Raw genomic sequence first — 15,765 nt, 5'->3', positions numbered from 1 at the left:
GTTGAAGCTTATCGTGGAAAAGAGAGGGGCGGCAAGTTGGCAAGACGGAAAGGAGCCTCTGGTACTGTATCATAAACATATTCAATGGGAGAGATGTAAGAAAGGTCTTCAGGCTTGGCGACTCTCTTCAAGTCTCTCTGGTCTTTGGGTATTGACGGTAACGAGATAAATGGTGATGATTGGGAACCCTGATACATTTCGTCCTTGTTTTGAATTTTCCAGTCAAAGGAAGCCAGAAAATCTGGTAGAGATGTAGCTGAAATCATAGTTTGGACAATTCTTCAAAGTATCAATATAATCTACGAGACAGGTTGTGAGACGAGAAGTGAATGGCTGTTCAATATCCCAATTCTATGACGCCAGTCCCCAATTCGGTCGAGTCGCTTTGTTAACGTTACCAGGGAAATACATGGTACAACGTCACCTGAACACAGAAAATATGTTTCAATGCCAAGATATCATGTGTATGAGATTTTGGGAGCGAGATTCAGCCCCTCAGCACCAAATAAGAAAGCTACTGCAGATTCATATGCTATCTCTTGGAAGGTAATCTATACACAAAGTAATATCACTAGAGCGATCAAGTCATGAGATGTAGATGTATCCACTCTGTGGGTCTTGAACAACCAATACCAGTAACTAATCACAACAGAGCTTTCCTTATTCTGTTATAAAACGCATCTTCGAATGTAACCTAGTTTGGACTATATGAGGTCTCTGTTTGCATCAAATGTGGCAAACAACATCTGCGAAAATCTTCTGAGCTGAGCTGCAGCAACCAGGATAAGTGATCATCTCTTTTAATGGCACAATTAGATACATCCAATTCAATAAATGAAAGCTTGAGGAACCCGCTCCAGTCTTGGAAATCAAGCATTCTATCACGATTTTCTACCAAAATTTGGATGGCAAAAGGTGGTCTGCTTGATATGAATACTGGAAATTCCAAAATGGACCCCCAAGAGTAGTTTGAAACGTCTAGTCCTGAGCTGAATGCAAGACTCACAAGTCTCTCCTATTTTAATGTCAACTTTACCCAGTCTGCTTAGGGACCCCGCAAGCTATCACTCACGAGTCAGATTTACCCATGAAAGCACTTACGACCTCATATGAACCCACTCATGAGAATCCAAATTGAGCCTAGATCAATCTCTTGTTTTCCCAGCGCTGAAGCAAAAGTGATCCTGGCTTTAAAGGATTGTAAATCCTCCAACCAGAAACGGAAAATAAAAGAAAATAATGTTTTTTCAGGCGGGCTGAAAATTTCTTATAATCAAGCTTACATGGTTGCAAACTAGCACGAATGCATCGATTTATTGAGTGAAAAATAGAGGAAGGTCAATCTTGATCCCCAGTGCGGCTTGGTCGATTTTGATACTATTGCAGACTTGGCGCCTATCTCGCTTTCTGAAGCGCTCCAACATGATCGAAATTTGTCAAGTATTCTTACTATGTGTAGGATCGCATAGAGAAACGATTCTTCGGTCTGGTAAAAGAGTCGAAGCAAGTTAACAAAGTAAAAAGAATGTATTACCTTGCCAATCTTTCAACATCACAAATGGGCAACAACTTGCCAGAAATATGACCATGGAAAGCAAAAGTGACAATGATACGGATGTGGATGCACTCATACCGACAATATTCCAAGACAAGCTCACGTCACAATCGCTCGGGTGAGCGGATTCCTAGACGTGCTCGCTAATTAAGTGTTTATGGAAGTGTTGTACCATCTAAGCTACAATCCTTTCTATAGAAGAAAAATGGCAGTAGAAGCCTTGGTATATAAAATCGTTTAAGCTTATACAATTTGGAAAAAGAAAGTTGATGCACGTTTGATACTTGGAGTGGAGTCACTACTTTGTGAAGATTGACTTCGAGAGAATATTTCCCCATTAATATCATTAATCTTTGGAGTTAATAAAACAAATCTACCTTAGACTGAACAAGCATTCTGGTTTAGTTGCCTAAAAAGAGTGTAACTGACCTCCTCGCTCCAGTTGGTGCATGTGTTTGATGTTTGAGTTTTACAAAAGAACCCTACGGGCAAGTGCCCGCACACATCCAGGATTTAGCACTTTTGAACAGAGAAAGAGAGATGACAGTTGAATAGATATAATTGACAATCCGTTTTAAGAGACTAGTTATTTGAAGAATTCAACTGCAACTTGAATCGGAGATCTTGCAGACCCAGCGAAGTTCTGTTTGTCACTGCCCATGCGACTGAGATACTATGGCGATCGAACTTTTGATAGTTTGTCAGCTGACGTCTGCTGCAAGTCTTCTAGTATTCGGTTGATGGTATGATTCAGACATGAGAACCTCAACGAGATCTATTTGAAATGCACAAACCAATAACTCTTTGGCCGTATTCGAGGTGTACTTCGAGCTTCTAATACTCGACATCATTTTACCTTTCATATGTCAATTGTGTAGAATTTGACTGTCTTAATTTCTTCTGACACATTTTTGCGTTTGTAAAGTTGTAAAAGTTAGTATGTAGGTTCGAAGGCTCGCTGCAGGATGGATGAATATCTAGGCATTCTTATTGGTGAACCATATCCGTGCTTCCAGAAACTTATAACTTCCTCATTCCAACAAGAAGACATGCTATTACATCCTCCCATCTGCAATCATTCATGAGAATCAATGGCATAGCTACTTTGATTTTGATACTGGAATAGTAATATTGAATCATTGACCAGAAATTAGTAAAGGCAGAAGTGATAGTAAGTGGAGTTGATGTGAGTGTGTGGAAATAAGGAGGCTTATTATATGGAGAAACGGACATCTGCATGTACCCCGCAACTGAACGGGATGATTGGAATTGATTTGATGGCCAAAACGTGATTTACAAACAAACATAGATGTCTGCTTCAAAGAGGGTCCCACCAAATATTCTGGACTTTTACTCCGTTGAAAATACCAGGAAAGAAGAGGTTCAAAAAAGTAAAAAGAAGTTATTATAATACCTCCCTTATAGAAGGTTAAAATGGAGAAATGAATTAGAAGCCGTAAGAACCGAACTCACATCTCACACAAGCGAAAGTATTCAACGAGAATGGGTCGATGGATGAGCAGTGTATGCTATCGTGCCCTTAGGTGTGAGATAATTGGATTCGTGGTGCGCGTTCTTGCCAGTTGAACCATGCTCCCTATTTGATTTAAGAGTAGAGATCCTATCTCTGTATTTATAGTATAGTGTCTTTCGCTATGGATACTTGAATGATTGGTGGTGCAATCTTGATGGAAGGGAGAGTGAAAGCTGCATGAGACTCGCAACGGGGCTTACCATCTACTCAAGCTCCCTGAAAAGGTTTGAGTTCAATCCTCACTGCTTCTATGTCAGGTCGTAAAATAAAGGAATGATATGAAGGCAGTGAGGACTGGATTCGGATTTTAACATAGTTCAGGAAGCTTTCGGAAGTTGCTATTAATTGACCTCCAAATGATGCATGGCGAGTAACTTGAGAGGACAAGGAATTTGAGATCCATACACCAGATTTATGCTTTCCATCTGTTTTGGTAGTGTAGCATGTTATTAGTCTAATGCTTTCGGATTCCTTAGTGAACGTATAATGAAGATGATTGGTTGATGAGGCGCGGGCAGGTGTTTGCAGCATGAGTCCCACAAATGAGATGGCATCTCTGCATCTCATCTCCAATCTTCGAAAATAACAAAAAGATCGATTACCAAGAAGAAGAGATTAGCAAAAGATTGATGATCTCGGAACAGTGAGAATCGAAGTCACATTTTACACATGCAGTCAGAGAACCTCATGAACCATCACCCCTGGTGCACCAGAGTTATAATGAAGATCTGGGCAATCTGCCCTCTCAGTATAGGTTCTAACCAATTGAACTATGCTCCCATTTTTGCGCAGAATTTGCATGTATGTTGGTTAGATGAAACGCTACTGGGCTTATGTGTGAAGCCTTAAGGGTGAAAGATCACATGCACCCATCATGAAGTGTTTTCATTTTGCAACACTTGAGACCCGAAGCCGGCTATCCAATGGAAACTATGTGAATTTGTTTGAATATTTAAAAGTACCGCAATATACGCCAAGCTAGATTATTGCTGTGTAGTTGCTGTTCAATATAAACTTTTGAAGTATCTAAACGTCATCAGGCTTGATAAGTTTTCTCAATTTTGTGGGATAGGTTCTCCTATTTTGCTTTCTGAATATGTATGTATTATATGGTAGAAACACAGATTTTCGGGGTAAATATGTGCGAGATTCTACCGTGATTCGGTTTTTGTCATCAGGATCTGCCATTTCTTGGACAGGGCTTCTCGGACATGAGGAAATGCAGTAAGAAATTCGATTAATTGTAGATTTATTCCTTTCAACCTTGTGGATAATTAAATCTGGCACTAATATCTTCAATTCTGAGGCTTTGACCCAATCTTATATCTGAATCATAGATACCGGTCAATTCTAACTGGTTCCTCGATGTTCGCGGACACGCAGACCCTACAAGTGGCTTCCGCTGATGACTTCTGACCTCTTAACGATCCGTACATAAGTATATAGTTCTTCGAATCAATGAAGTTTACTGTCGTCAGTCTGCGATGCTAAGAACCTGCACAGATTATATGCTGCATTCGGCACATAGTGGTCGATATAGACGCAGAAAAGATAAGTTTCTGTTGTGACTCTTATGGGAAAGGTGAATGAGGCTATAAGCGCGAAATGAAAATGCAAGGTGAGAGCAAGAACACGTTACCAAATCTTGAGAGCTACCTATGCACTTCTTAAGGGTCACATGTGGACTATCTACTGCCGCATGTGGCCGCAATCGACATTTCTTATTGGAGATCCTTTTACGAAAAAAGGCTGATTACTAGGTAAATTCAATTCAATCAATGCCCCAACCAACCATAAGAAAGCTTGAATGTAACACCTGCTGCCTGTGATAAGAATGGAAGTTCCCGCCCCAAATTCACTATGTTGATGGCATGTTCTCATTTTATTCCCAGCCAGGCGCAACACGTTTACGGGTATCTTCAGCGTCAGTACAAAGAGTGGAGACGTAATCAACTGTAAAAGACATGTTATTATTTGAACCTCTGATAGTGGCTCATTCAATGAGTCATTTTCAAATGTACTTAGAGATGCCCTATCGTAAGAGTAAGATTCAATCTAAGAAGGGTTGACTTCTACATCTCAAGTCTGTCTGATAACAATGCATTGTGGGGTAATTCTTAATAAATGATATATATCACTGTGTATATTATTACAAAACAAAGAATTTTGATTGGTTGTTCCAGGTAGTTAACCAAAGTACTCAGGAGTTCGAAGCGAGTTTAAAAATCAAGTGAGCAAAAGTCAGGATTGTTGTTATGGCCCCTGAATTACGCGAGAGGCAACAGCAACAGCTTTTTGCAACTATCAAAATTCGTTTGAACCCTAAAATGAACTATTCCTCGACAATTTCAATAAGAACAAAAAGGTTGTAATCTTCACACAATGGAGCTAAGGCAAGGCAGCGTTAAAGCAGCCTGATTTGGGGCGGCTGGGAAAAGACCCATGTCAAAAATAACCCCGATTGAGAGCTAAGAAGTGAATTACAATCGTGAAGGTACTCAGTTTGTAGTCTGAAAAGTTTTCCATAGAGTAAAAGTAATTCCCCGCCAATCTTTTCTAATCAAGCTTGAAAATACACGCACAATTGATAGATAATTCTCAAAATCAATTCATTTTGCACGCATAACTCTCAAACCACACCAGAGTTTCCTATTTCTTCTTCAAACAGTATCATCCCTCTCATATAAACTCCACATATTACAGGTGATCTATCATACAGTTATCAGCAATGAGCATCCAATGGTCCACAACCTCTTCTGGGTCGTGGGACGAGAAATACCCGCAGCTGGACCCCGCCAACCTCGGCCTGCCATTACCTATTCCCACTGAACCAATTGTCTATCCTGAGAATCCTGGTGATCTTTATATTATGAAGCCAGTATCTCACAGCTGGGCTGATGTCTCTGAAATGATCTTACACTGTGTACATAGCAGCTCACAAGACATCAAATATCACCCTGTTTGCGACCAATTGTACCAATTGATCAACTCCATCCGAGACCCCAACACTGTCCTTGAACATTATGCGAAGATCTATAACCATTTGTTCTTCGGAGGAATGGTCAGAAGCTCTGTCGTGGAAGATTCCGCTGACGACGAGATCAAGATTATCTACGACCTCGAGTTGGTCTCCGATGATATTCGAGCCGGGGAGGTCAGGTTGAATTTGGATAATAACTTGGGTCTCACCAAGGGCATTTTCGACGGCAGAATCAACCGCGTAACCATATACATCTTGGACGTACTCACTTTACACCTCGAACGGGACTACCACGAAGTTGTAAGTGAAATGTTGGGGACCCTTGCCCATGAGATGATACATGCCATGCAATTGATGTATACAAAGTATCCAGGAGACGAACTCGGAGTTATTTACGCCACGCATGGTACCAATTTTCAAAAAGCTGCGCAAGCCATTGAGCAAGCAACTCGTAATCCTTCGGGAGGGGAAGGGTGGATCTACCCGAAAATCGAAGTTGGCAGATATTGGGGGGTATTTTACGACATCCGCTTTGAAAAATACAAGGAACCGACTGATACGGAGATTCGGAACATGGGGTTAGATGTCGAGAAGCTTAGGGGAATCCTCCGGATGCGCTTAAATGCCTAAAACGATGAGATCGATCGATCAACCGAGCAAGTTCATTTGGAAACCCTCATTATCCCACTTCCTCACATTGATAGTTATCCGTCTCGATCCTCGCAATCACCTTACCGTCACTGAACAGTACCAAACGGTCCCATCATTCGCCTCTCTTTCGTTTCTGTCATACCGCAACCTCGTTCCTGGGCAACTAAGAGAGCTGCTGGCGATTCTTCGTGCGTAGTTGGTCCTTGAGACGTCTGTTTTCAAGTCATACTACGCGAAAGGTCGTCTCAATCTTGTTGAGCCAATACGAGTCTTGCATCTCCTCTCGCCCTCCGCCTTATCCTCCTCCTACTTTAATCGACAATCCTCACCGATATTCTGCTCTCGAGAAGGCTAGAAGACGGTCCAAGGTCTGACTGAGAAAGCTGTGGATGATTCTTCATGCGAAGTTGGTCCTTGTGAGCTACTTATGATTGATTGGGGCTCTTTCCGAAAGAGTAGGTTCTCTTCGCAAGGCACACAACTCGCAAAGTTGCACAGTTTCTCCAGATAAAACAATTATATTTCTTCAATCGACAAATCACACCGTTCCTCCGCTCGCGAGAAGACCCGAAGACGGTCCAAGGTCATTCTACAATTCCTACTGTACTACCGTACTCCCGAGAAGCTCGGATACACAGTCCCTGGAAATATCTACTATCATCTCCTCCCTGTAGCTCTGGCAAAACTTCAGGGCAGCTTATGACGTGTTTGCGTTTTGGCATTCACACAATCGTCTTTACGAGAAACTAGACGACTCTTTACGCTTTCATCACGTTGTCTCAAGAATTTGGATCGTTCCTTTCTTGGTTCTATCGCACGTACCAACTTTTCATTCTCCTTCTTCTGGTGTCGATTATTTCTCCTCCCTGGCGCCTTTAAGACACGGATAAGATACTATCTTTGCTTCTGAACCCTTATCGCCCTTAGAGATACGACCCGATCACTACCATATCTTCTGGTCTTACTCCTTACATTGGAGCGATATTGTGCACAAAGCTACCAGACGAATTCAGCAGACTTTCTTCTTCCACTGCAGCACTGAAACCTCTTGCTTTAGATTTAACAGGCAGTTTCTGAACAATTTCGTATTTATTTATGCCGTTGAAACACTTCTACTTTCGAAGGTATCGGGAGAATCGATTATTTTATCATCTTCGTTTTGGCATGGAACTATTTTCGCTTTGGGGGTACCAGACGAGTTTCATCTTATTCTCGCTGTCACACTAGTCTTGCAACAAGTTCCACCTCAAGATTGATCAATTTGGTCGAATTAATTCTAGTTTTCTTGAAAGCATTTAATAGCTCGTGCTATAGAGGTACCAGACGGTTGCTACCCTCCTCTCACTTTGCTCCAATTCTACAAAAGGGCTTGTCTTTGAATTTGCTAGGCTATTCTGACATTTTCTCCCATGCTCTCTTGTTGAGACTTATTCTCGTTTTGGAAGTGTCAGATCGATTCTGCTCTGCTCTCGCTTTGCAACAGTCTTATGAAATATCTTGTCTTTGAAGCTATCAGGCTGCTGGACTACAATATTTCCTCCTCTAGCATTGGAAACTGCTCGTCTTGCAGACACTAGAAGAGCTCCACCTTTTTCTCGTTTCCTTCCGGTCCTGAGGAAGATCTTGTCCCCGAATTGACCAAGTCGGTCGACTAGATCCTCTCCTCCCTTCCATCACCCAGTATAAATCATCCTTCAGGCCCATCAGCTGAGGCTTAGGCCATTCCCATTGCCCTTGCGATCGGAAAGCTTCTCATCTCTTGGTATCTGGTTCGGATCCCTCATCTTTTCGTCGCCATTCGAACGGTTTCGACGATTTCGTCTCTGGATTTTACTATACAATTAGCAGTCTCCAATTCTGTACCTAGATATCAAGCATATACTCTCTCTGCCGCCTACCAAATGCAAATCGAATCAATTTTCTTGTCCTCAGCAATAGCACGATTTCATCCGTCAAGAGGACAGAACGATCAAGCATTACTCGATATCATTACAGCAGTATAAACCACTTCGTTATCAGTACAGTGTTGGGCAAAGCAAAGTCATCTTCCAGATTCAGCAATCGAGCTTGTGCTGTCCCTGAGAAACCAGATAGATCGACAATTTCTGTCTCTTATACTTGAGAATCGCAAAAAATTTCTCTCTAACGCCCGTTATGCGCTGGTTGGTCTACTCTTCTTATTCTACGCAATGAAGAGTAGCCTCTTTTGGCAGCACCAGACGGATCAAATGTGCCAGACGGGGTGCCCATTTTTATAGTTTACTTACAACAATGGAAGGAACATCATCTCTAGTGCCTACCTACTGAACGAAGGTTAGATGTCTATTCTCGTCATCAACACATGAGCTTTTCTCCATCCTCGACACACATATGCTTTTAGCCATTGCTTTACTTTATTCCCGATAACTGAAAGATTCATATTTCTGTTGCTTGTCAGATATTGATCGAATAACTTTCCTTGATTTCAGCAATGGAGAATCTTTCACCCCTCACTATAGCAGATAGTTCATCATTGTTCCTCCTTAGCCTTACATACCGAAAAGCCTTGTTTCCAGGAAGTATCAGACAAGGGCTAAAACACTCTTCTCGCTCTCGGAAATGTGTTGGTTTGTCTCTGAACTACACCGGTTATTTGGACTTTCTCCTCCCTGCTTTCTGATATCGCATGTTTCCCGACCTCGTGCCTATTCGGTGTTTGCCAGATGATTCCAGCTCCTCGAATGCAATAAAAATCAACATTTTCCCCATCTTCCCATAGCTCTGAAGGCATTTCGACCCTGCCACCTATCTTCAGCGGGTCAAATCATTCCCTCCAACTCCTGGAGCAGGAGATGATACACTACGTACCTTCGGATTTCAGGTTTTCTTGATTAGATCATTATTCTACTATACATCTACATAATCATCTCTCAATCCAGAGGGCTTGGATTCTTGGGGGTAGGGTCAATGTGGCGCGCCCTGTTGATCTTGAGCACCTTTGGGATGACCAGATGCTTCGCTGCATACTCAGTGCCTTTACCATCGCGCAAAACTAATTGTTTACCATCCTCCGACATATCTGTCAATGCTACGGCCATGAACAAATCCTTGTCATCGCCTGGATGTTTGGTGAAAGCTGATACCTTATGCATAGCATCAATGGCTGAGCCCACCACTTGACCTTCTACGAGAACATGTTTAACTCGAAGCCCTACACCTTCTTCAACCGTGGGAATAATGATAGATCCTGGATGAGTAGGATCCTCATACACCCGAGTACAGAAGTACTCCCACTTTGGTAATGTCAAAAGCACCTGTTCTGGAATCACGCCAGATTGCTTTGGCATTGGGACAACCTCAAAATCTTCGAAAATTGTCCTCTTTTTGTTCTTGCCAGACCACCAAGTACGAGTATAGCACCAAAGTCGTCCCAACGCTCGGAATTTTCGTTCAACGTTGATGGATAATCCCTCCTCAAAATCAATGAACCTATCGATTGGTTTGATCTTGTGTGCAAGTTTGAGACCTTGGTCTGGTTCCGGGTTTATGAAGACTCGATCTCTGATACCCTTTGCAAGCAAGCTCGCCGCCTTAGGTGTGACTAAGTCTAGAAGACCTTGATACTTTATCGTTTGAGATTGTGGAATGGGAAAACCTTCTTGACAGAGAATAGCGCCATGATCAAATCTGTGTGGATCTAAAGTTTGAAGTGAGACACCAGTAACTGTGTCTCCGTTCATGATAGTATGGTGGAGTGGAGCAGATCCTCGATATCTATATATCATGGTTAGCCTGGGTATATATAGGTGACGTTGGAAAGATTTACTGTGGCAGAAGTGAAGGATGAACATTGATTCCGCCATATTCAGCACTGTTGAGAATGCGTGGTGGAACGAAGAGGCCAAATGAAACTGCGACGACAAGATTGATTGGTTCTCCATTTGTTTTCGGTAGCTGTAGATTTGGTCATCAGTCGAGGCTTTTAAAGAATGAAATGCAGATCCAAAAACTAAAACTTACATCCCATCCCGTGAATGTATCTCTCTCATGTATGCGGAGGTTTAATTCTTTGGCCAATTTCTTCAGCGGTACTGATAATGATCAGCATGCATAACGAAGAACTGACGACAAAATTTGAAGCTTACCCTCACGAGTCTCTTTCATGCCTCTTCCAGTTTTTTTACCTGGTCGAACGAGAACATCGATAGAAGCAATTCCTTTTGGATCTGACCTCTTCTCTGCCACCAAGGACCGAAGAGATTCACAACTAAACTCATCAGAACCACAAAACAAAATTCTCAAAGGGGCTGAGAGTTTCGAGGGTTTGGAGGTACTGTTGATTGTGAAAAGTCGAGAATGGAATCCATGGATTGAAAATGGCTTCGATGGGTGTACAATCCGTCCCAGTACAGCTAGGGATGTTCTGGCTTTGAGCTTCATGATTGTGAAAAATTGTGGTCAGCACAAGTTCAATTTACGTTATACATGGATAATCGTCGATGTTGAACTGACGACTGCTTAAATCACGATGCTCGAGCTGATTCCATTATTCCATCAATTTTCCTATACTGATCTTTTTGCATCACGTGCCGTCAACTCTCGATATTTTATGTAAGCCGACCTAAAATCGTATGTTCTGTGCCATGCATTCGACCCACGAATTACATCACCTTAGACATTAAACTTCCCCATAGTCGTGACGTTTACTTCCACACCAATTTGAGAACTGACCGACGCGATTCAATCAATAAATGATCTACAATACATTTATATCCTCGTCATTCTCTCATTGAGTACCTCCATCATGCAATGTCTGAGCAAAACCGAAAGGTAGTACCCGCGCAATTAGGCTTTCTAGCCATCTACAATCCTTCCTTAGGGTCTACCGATGATACACTCGACAATCAAATTGTTTATTATTACCCCTCGATTAAGCAAAATGAACACAAAAGAAGTGTCTTTACGGATACGAAAGAGGCGCGCGCTTTTGCGAAGGAGCAAAAGAATGAACAATTGAGACAGATTGGGCTTGCTCAAGGAATGGTAGAATTTGGGAGGAGTTTTTCAGAGGGTAAATCAGTGAATACTATAGAGACTGAGAAATCTCGCATTATTCTTCATGAATTAGAATCTGGCTGGTGGATATTAGCTGTTAGTAACTTTCATTCTCGAGTTTCTTCACTGTGCTAACATACATAGTCGATCAACCTCACGATATTGCCGAGCACAGCAAAGACACCAGTCAACAACGGAAAATCTGCCGAAGAACAAGGAACCGTCGAATATTCCTCTCGAGAAGTTAAACCTGCGATACTACTCCTGGCAGACGTATTAAGAGCACACTCGACTTTTCTCCTTCATCATGCTGCTTCGATGAGCGCTCTCTTTGTTCGAACGAAGCGCTCCAAATTTGTGAGCATTTTGGGTAGATATTGGGATACATATCTCTCGACATGGAATGTACTTATGCATGGAAACCCTGCCAACAATTTGTATGGGGGGATAAAACTTGCTGCATGCGGGGAACTTGGGGTAGGAGTCGGAGAGGAGGAAAGGGGGAGTGGCGAGAGAGAAGCCCTCGAAGGATTCGTTGGACAAATGGATGGGCTTGTGGATGTGATGGTCTCAAGATTCGGAGACGCGCGATCTAATTCGAAAGAAGATACCAGTAAAGGCTTTACCGATCGTCCCAAACAACCTGCTGCCTGGCTGGGTTCTGGAAATGAACCCGCGGCAGAGGATGGTGCAATTTTCCTCGGTACTGGAGCTTTGTCAAGGAAATCAGTTAAAGATATTTCACATTGGGTTGAGGATCTCTATAGATGGGGTCCGTATACTTATGGAGTTCTCGATAATCCTTCTTCTACCCGTCGCGCAAAAAGACAGCCTAAGCCCAGGCCAAGACTTGACTCAAAACTTGGAGATACAAAAAATGCTGGCCGACCAACATCTAGTCTCAGTAAGGAGATACCTATTCATGATGGACTTAATGATGGACCTAATGATGGACCTGTGCCTAGTCGATCTTCAAGTATCAGTACGGTCGAGCCCAGGCCAGTAGTGGAACAAGATGATCAAATTGATCAACCCAAACTCAAATCCATACCGCCATACCCGAAAGTTCGCAGAAATCCTGCCAGTCATACAAGTACCGAAGGCACTGAAAGCACAGATGGTGAATCGAAGGGTAAAAAGTTTACGCAATACTTGAAATTTGGTTATGGAACTCATTGGTCTTTAGGTGGATCTTCAGCAAAAGAAGAAGAGCGTAGCAGACCCTCGAGTAACACATCTACTCTTGTTTCTTCGATTGATGGTATTGTCAATACAACTGGAACATCAACGCCCACACAGGAGTCCGACGATTCTAAAGGACACTATTTAGTAGGTCTAATGGGTGATATGGACAGTGAAACGACTTTACTCGTGGATTCTAACGACGAAGACGAAGATCTCGAGAGTCAAAGCCATCGACTTGTACTCCGTACCTTAACAGTAGAATTGGAACGCGAAGAAGATGCTCGCCAGGAAGCTGATATCAGTATTGATTATTCCAATTTTGGCACTTCATTCAAAAACGCTAGCGGTTCGGAAGGTACAGGTCATTCTCATGGTTCATTTGAAAGCCAAGATCGAAACAAAGTGAAAAAATTAAGAGTCGTGGCTTATGCAAGCAAACCATTCATTTTCATTTTCCTTTTTGAATTACGAGCAGATACCTTGGCTTTGAAGGGTTTATACCGTTCTCTTCATAAACAACTCCAGTCTCTCATCAAACCTCTTCTTAAATCCACATCGTTTCGAGCTCCTAAACCAGAAGTTCCGATTTCTCCTCTTGCAAATACGAAGAATCCAACAGCTCCCATATACGATCTTCTCTGGGACCCAAAATTTCTAACTCTTGACTCAAATATTCCCAATATACCCGATCCTCAACAAGTTCAAACACAAGAACAAGCGGATAGTCTTCCTTGGTCTCGAATTGAAGCGCTAAATACACATCTACAGATTGTGCATACATATATTGCTGCGACTACTGATAAGAATACATTGGAACGTACGGCTAAAACATCAAGAGGTTATTGGATTCTTTGGACTCGCATTCCTGCACCTCCCCTGCACCTCCCGAATCGATCACAAATCCGACTTCGAAAGTGAAAATTCCGCCACTTATACCGGAGAACTCGGCGGAAAGTCAGACGAGTAAAACTTTTATGGGAGAACTTAGTGATAAGGGTAGGAAGAATAAAGATATGGATGCGAGCATCAAAGCAAATAGTAAAGCGCAAACACAGAGTACAGTAGTCAGTGGGCCTGCACATCCGTTTTTGGATGATGGTGCCGCTGAGGAAGGGGCAGAGGAGAGGAATATGGATAAAGAGATTTTTCTAATTAGGAGGGCGAGTGATTATGTGGAGGCGGGACAAGGGAGAGGTTACGGGTATGGGTATGCGGGGTGGGGAATGGGTGGTCAAGGAGCAGGGACAGGAAGTACGGCGGATGCGGGGTGGGGAGCTGCGGGATTAGGGTTAGATACTAAGAGGTATATTGAGGGGTTGTTAAGTTTGAATCGATAGTAATAGGATACTGGATTGATGGTTTCGTCTTGGGTTTAATGGAATAGGATGATTGAGAAGAGGATGCGAATGATAATGGAGATCGAGTGGATCGGGTGGATATAGAGGATTATGTGCATCCTTAGTTTTTAGTTAATTATACCCGTTTTGTTTTGGTGTCAGAGCATTTTGATTTGCGCAGTGATACTTGTGATTGTAGTGTAGCTGTAAACATGGCATAAATGCATTCGCTGGTTTAGATGATATCTCGCTACCTACTTGGCTAGATACGGTAGGTACTCAGTTATATGTATATCTTTCTTCGAATCTTCAATCTCCTCCCTCTTTCCTCCTTTTGTGTTTTGTTATCCGATTCGGTCCGTTCTATCCTTCTATGTTGTATAGTATGTATTGCTTACTTCTTGTCTGCTAATCAAGTAAGTAGCTCTTTTCTTTTTCCTGCGCTGTCATGTATTGTGTATTGTCCTTTTTCTTGGTGGGGTGAGATGAGATGAGATGAGGTGAAGATGTGGAAAGGGAGATAGACGGGGGTACAGAGGGGGGAATAGAGAGAATGCGGATGAGGTGAGGTAAAGATAAAGATGAATATGTGCAGGGGAAGAAGGGTGGGGTAGAGAGGATATGAAGAGAGGGGCGGATGGAGATGGAGATATGAATGGAGATTGGGATGATAGGGTTTGGTGAGGGAGTATTGACATGCTGGATGGGATGAATGTGGGATGAGTGGAAGTGATAAAGGGATGTGTGAATGGTGAGGTTTTTGTATTTTGTATTTTGTATTTGATACTTGGTGGTTGGTTTTGGTGCTTTCTTGGTTGGTTATTTGGATGGATAGGTAGGTAGGTAGGTAGGTAGGTAGGTAGGTAGGTAGAGGAGTAAGAGGAGATAGTAGATTGTCAATAGTAGATGGTAAATAAATAGATATCCGAATAAACAGACAAACAAGTATATAAAAATAGGAAGATAGAATATGAGAGTAACGAGAGATAAAAATGACATTTCATTGTTTAACAACCCAAAAACCAAACCAAAAACCAAATCTAAAATATAAAAAGAAAAGAAAAGAAAAGAGTATCGAGGACCTCTAGATTAAATAACCAAAGGAAATCTCAAACTTCAGAAAGATATCAAATGTTGAAGCGAGCATATTGGAGCATACACCTACCTCCTCCTCCCTCCCTCTCTTCCTCTCTTCCTCTCCCCTCCCACCTTCGCATCTTAAATACCTAGTACCAAGGTCAAATGAAATCATAGCAAAACCCCAGCCCCTTCAAACTTCAACCCAGACACACAAACACACGCAGAGATCGCCTTCCCTCTTCCTCAGAAATTCCTTCCCTGAATCTAAATCTGAATCTGAATCCCTGCGATCAATATCAACATCACACCTTCTCCCGCACCCTCACCTTCTCCCGCACTTCCAAGTCAGTCAGTCAGTTAGTTAGTCAGTTAGTCAGTCAGCCAGCCAGCCAGCCAGCCAGCCAGCCAG

The 15,765-nt window shown here is 42.4% G+C and overlaps 3 protein-coding genes across 3 annotated transcripts; 2 read left to right on the top strand and 1 right to left on the bottom strand.

Moving 5' to 3' along the window:
• Positions 1–5,817: 5,817 nt before the first annotated feature.
• Positions 5,818–6,699, top strand: Bfra_010803 (uncharacterized protein; the record flags this gene model as incomplete). Its single annotated transcript, XM_037341135.1, has 1 exon — positions 5,818–6,699. The coding sequence occupies one exon, from the start codon at positions 5,818–5,820 to the stop codon at positions 6,697–6,699; it is 882 nt and encodes a 293-aa protein (XP_037188554.1).
• Positions 6,700–9,629: 2,930 nt separating this feature from the next.
• On the bottom strand, positions 9,630–11,139 carry Bfra_010801 (putative methionyl-trna formyltransferase protein; the record flags this gene model as incomplete). Its single annotated transcript, XM_037341134.1, has 4 exons — positions 9,630–10,473; positions 10,526–10,653; positions 10,720–10,790; positions 10,845–11,139. 4 exons carry the CDS (start codon positions 11,137–11,139, stop codon positions 9,630–9,632), a joined length of 1,338 nt encoding a protein of 445 aa, XP_037188553.1.
• A 369-nt stretch (positions 11,140–11,508) lies between these two features.
• Positions 11,509–14,276, top strand: Bfra_010800 (putative vacuolar fusion protein ccz1 protein; the record flags this gene model as incomplete). Its single annotated transcript, XM_037341133.1, has 3 exons — positions 11,509–11,850; positions 11,899–13,710; positions 13,776–14,276. The coding sequence occupies 3 exons, from the start codon at positions 11,509–11,511 to the stop codon at positions 14,274–14,276; spliced, it is 2,655 nt and encodes an 884-aa protein (XP_037188552.1).
• Positions 14,277–15,765: the final 1,489 nt, after the last annotated feature.

This window comes from Botrytis fragariae (genome assembly GCF_013461495.1).
Source record: "Botrytis fragariae strain BVB16 chromosome Unknown tig00000223, whole genome shotgun sequence".
In the NCBI taxonomy this organism is placed as follows: Eukaryota; Fungi; Ascomycota; class Leotiomycetes; order Helotiales; family Sclerotiniaceae; genus Botrytis; species Botrytis fragariae.
This window is presented reverse-complemented; position numbering and strand designations above follow the sequence as displayed.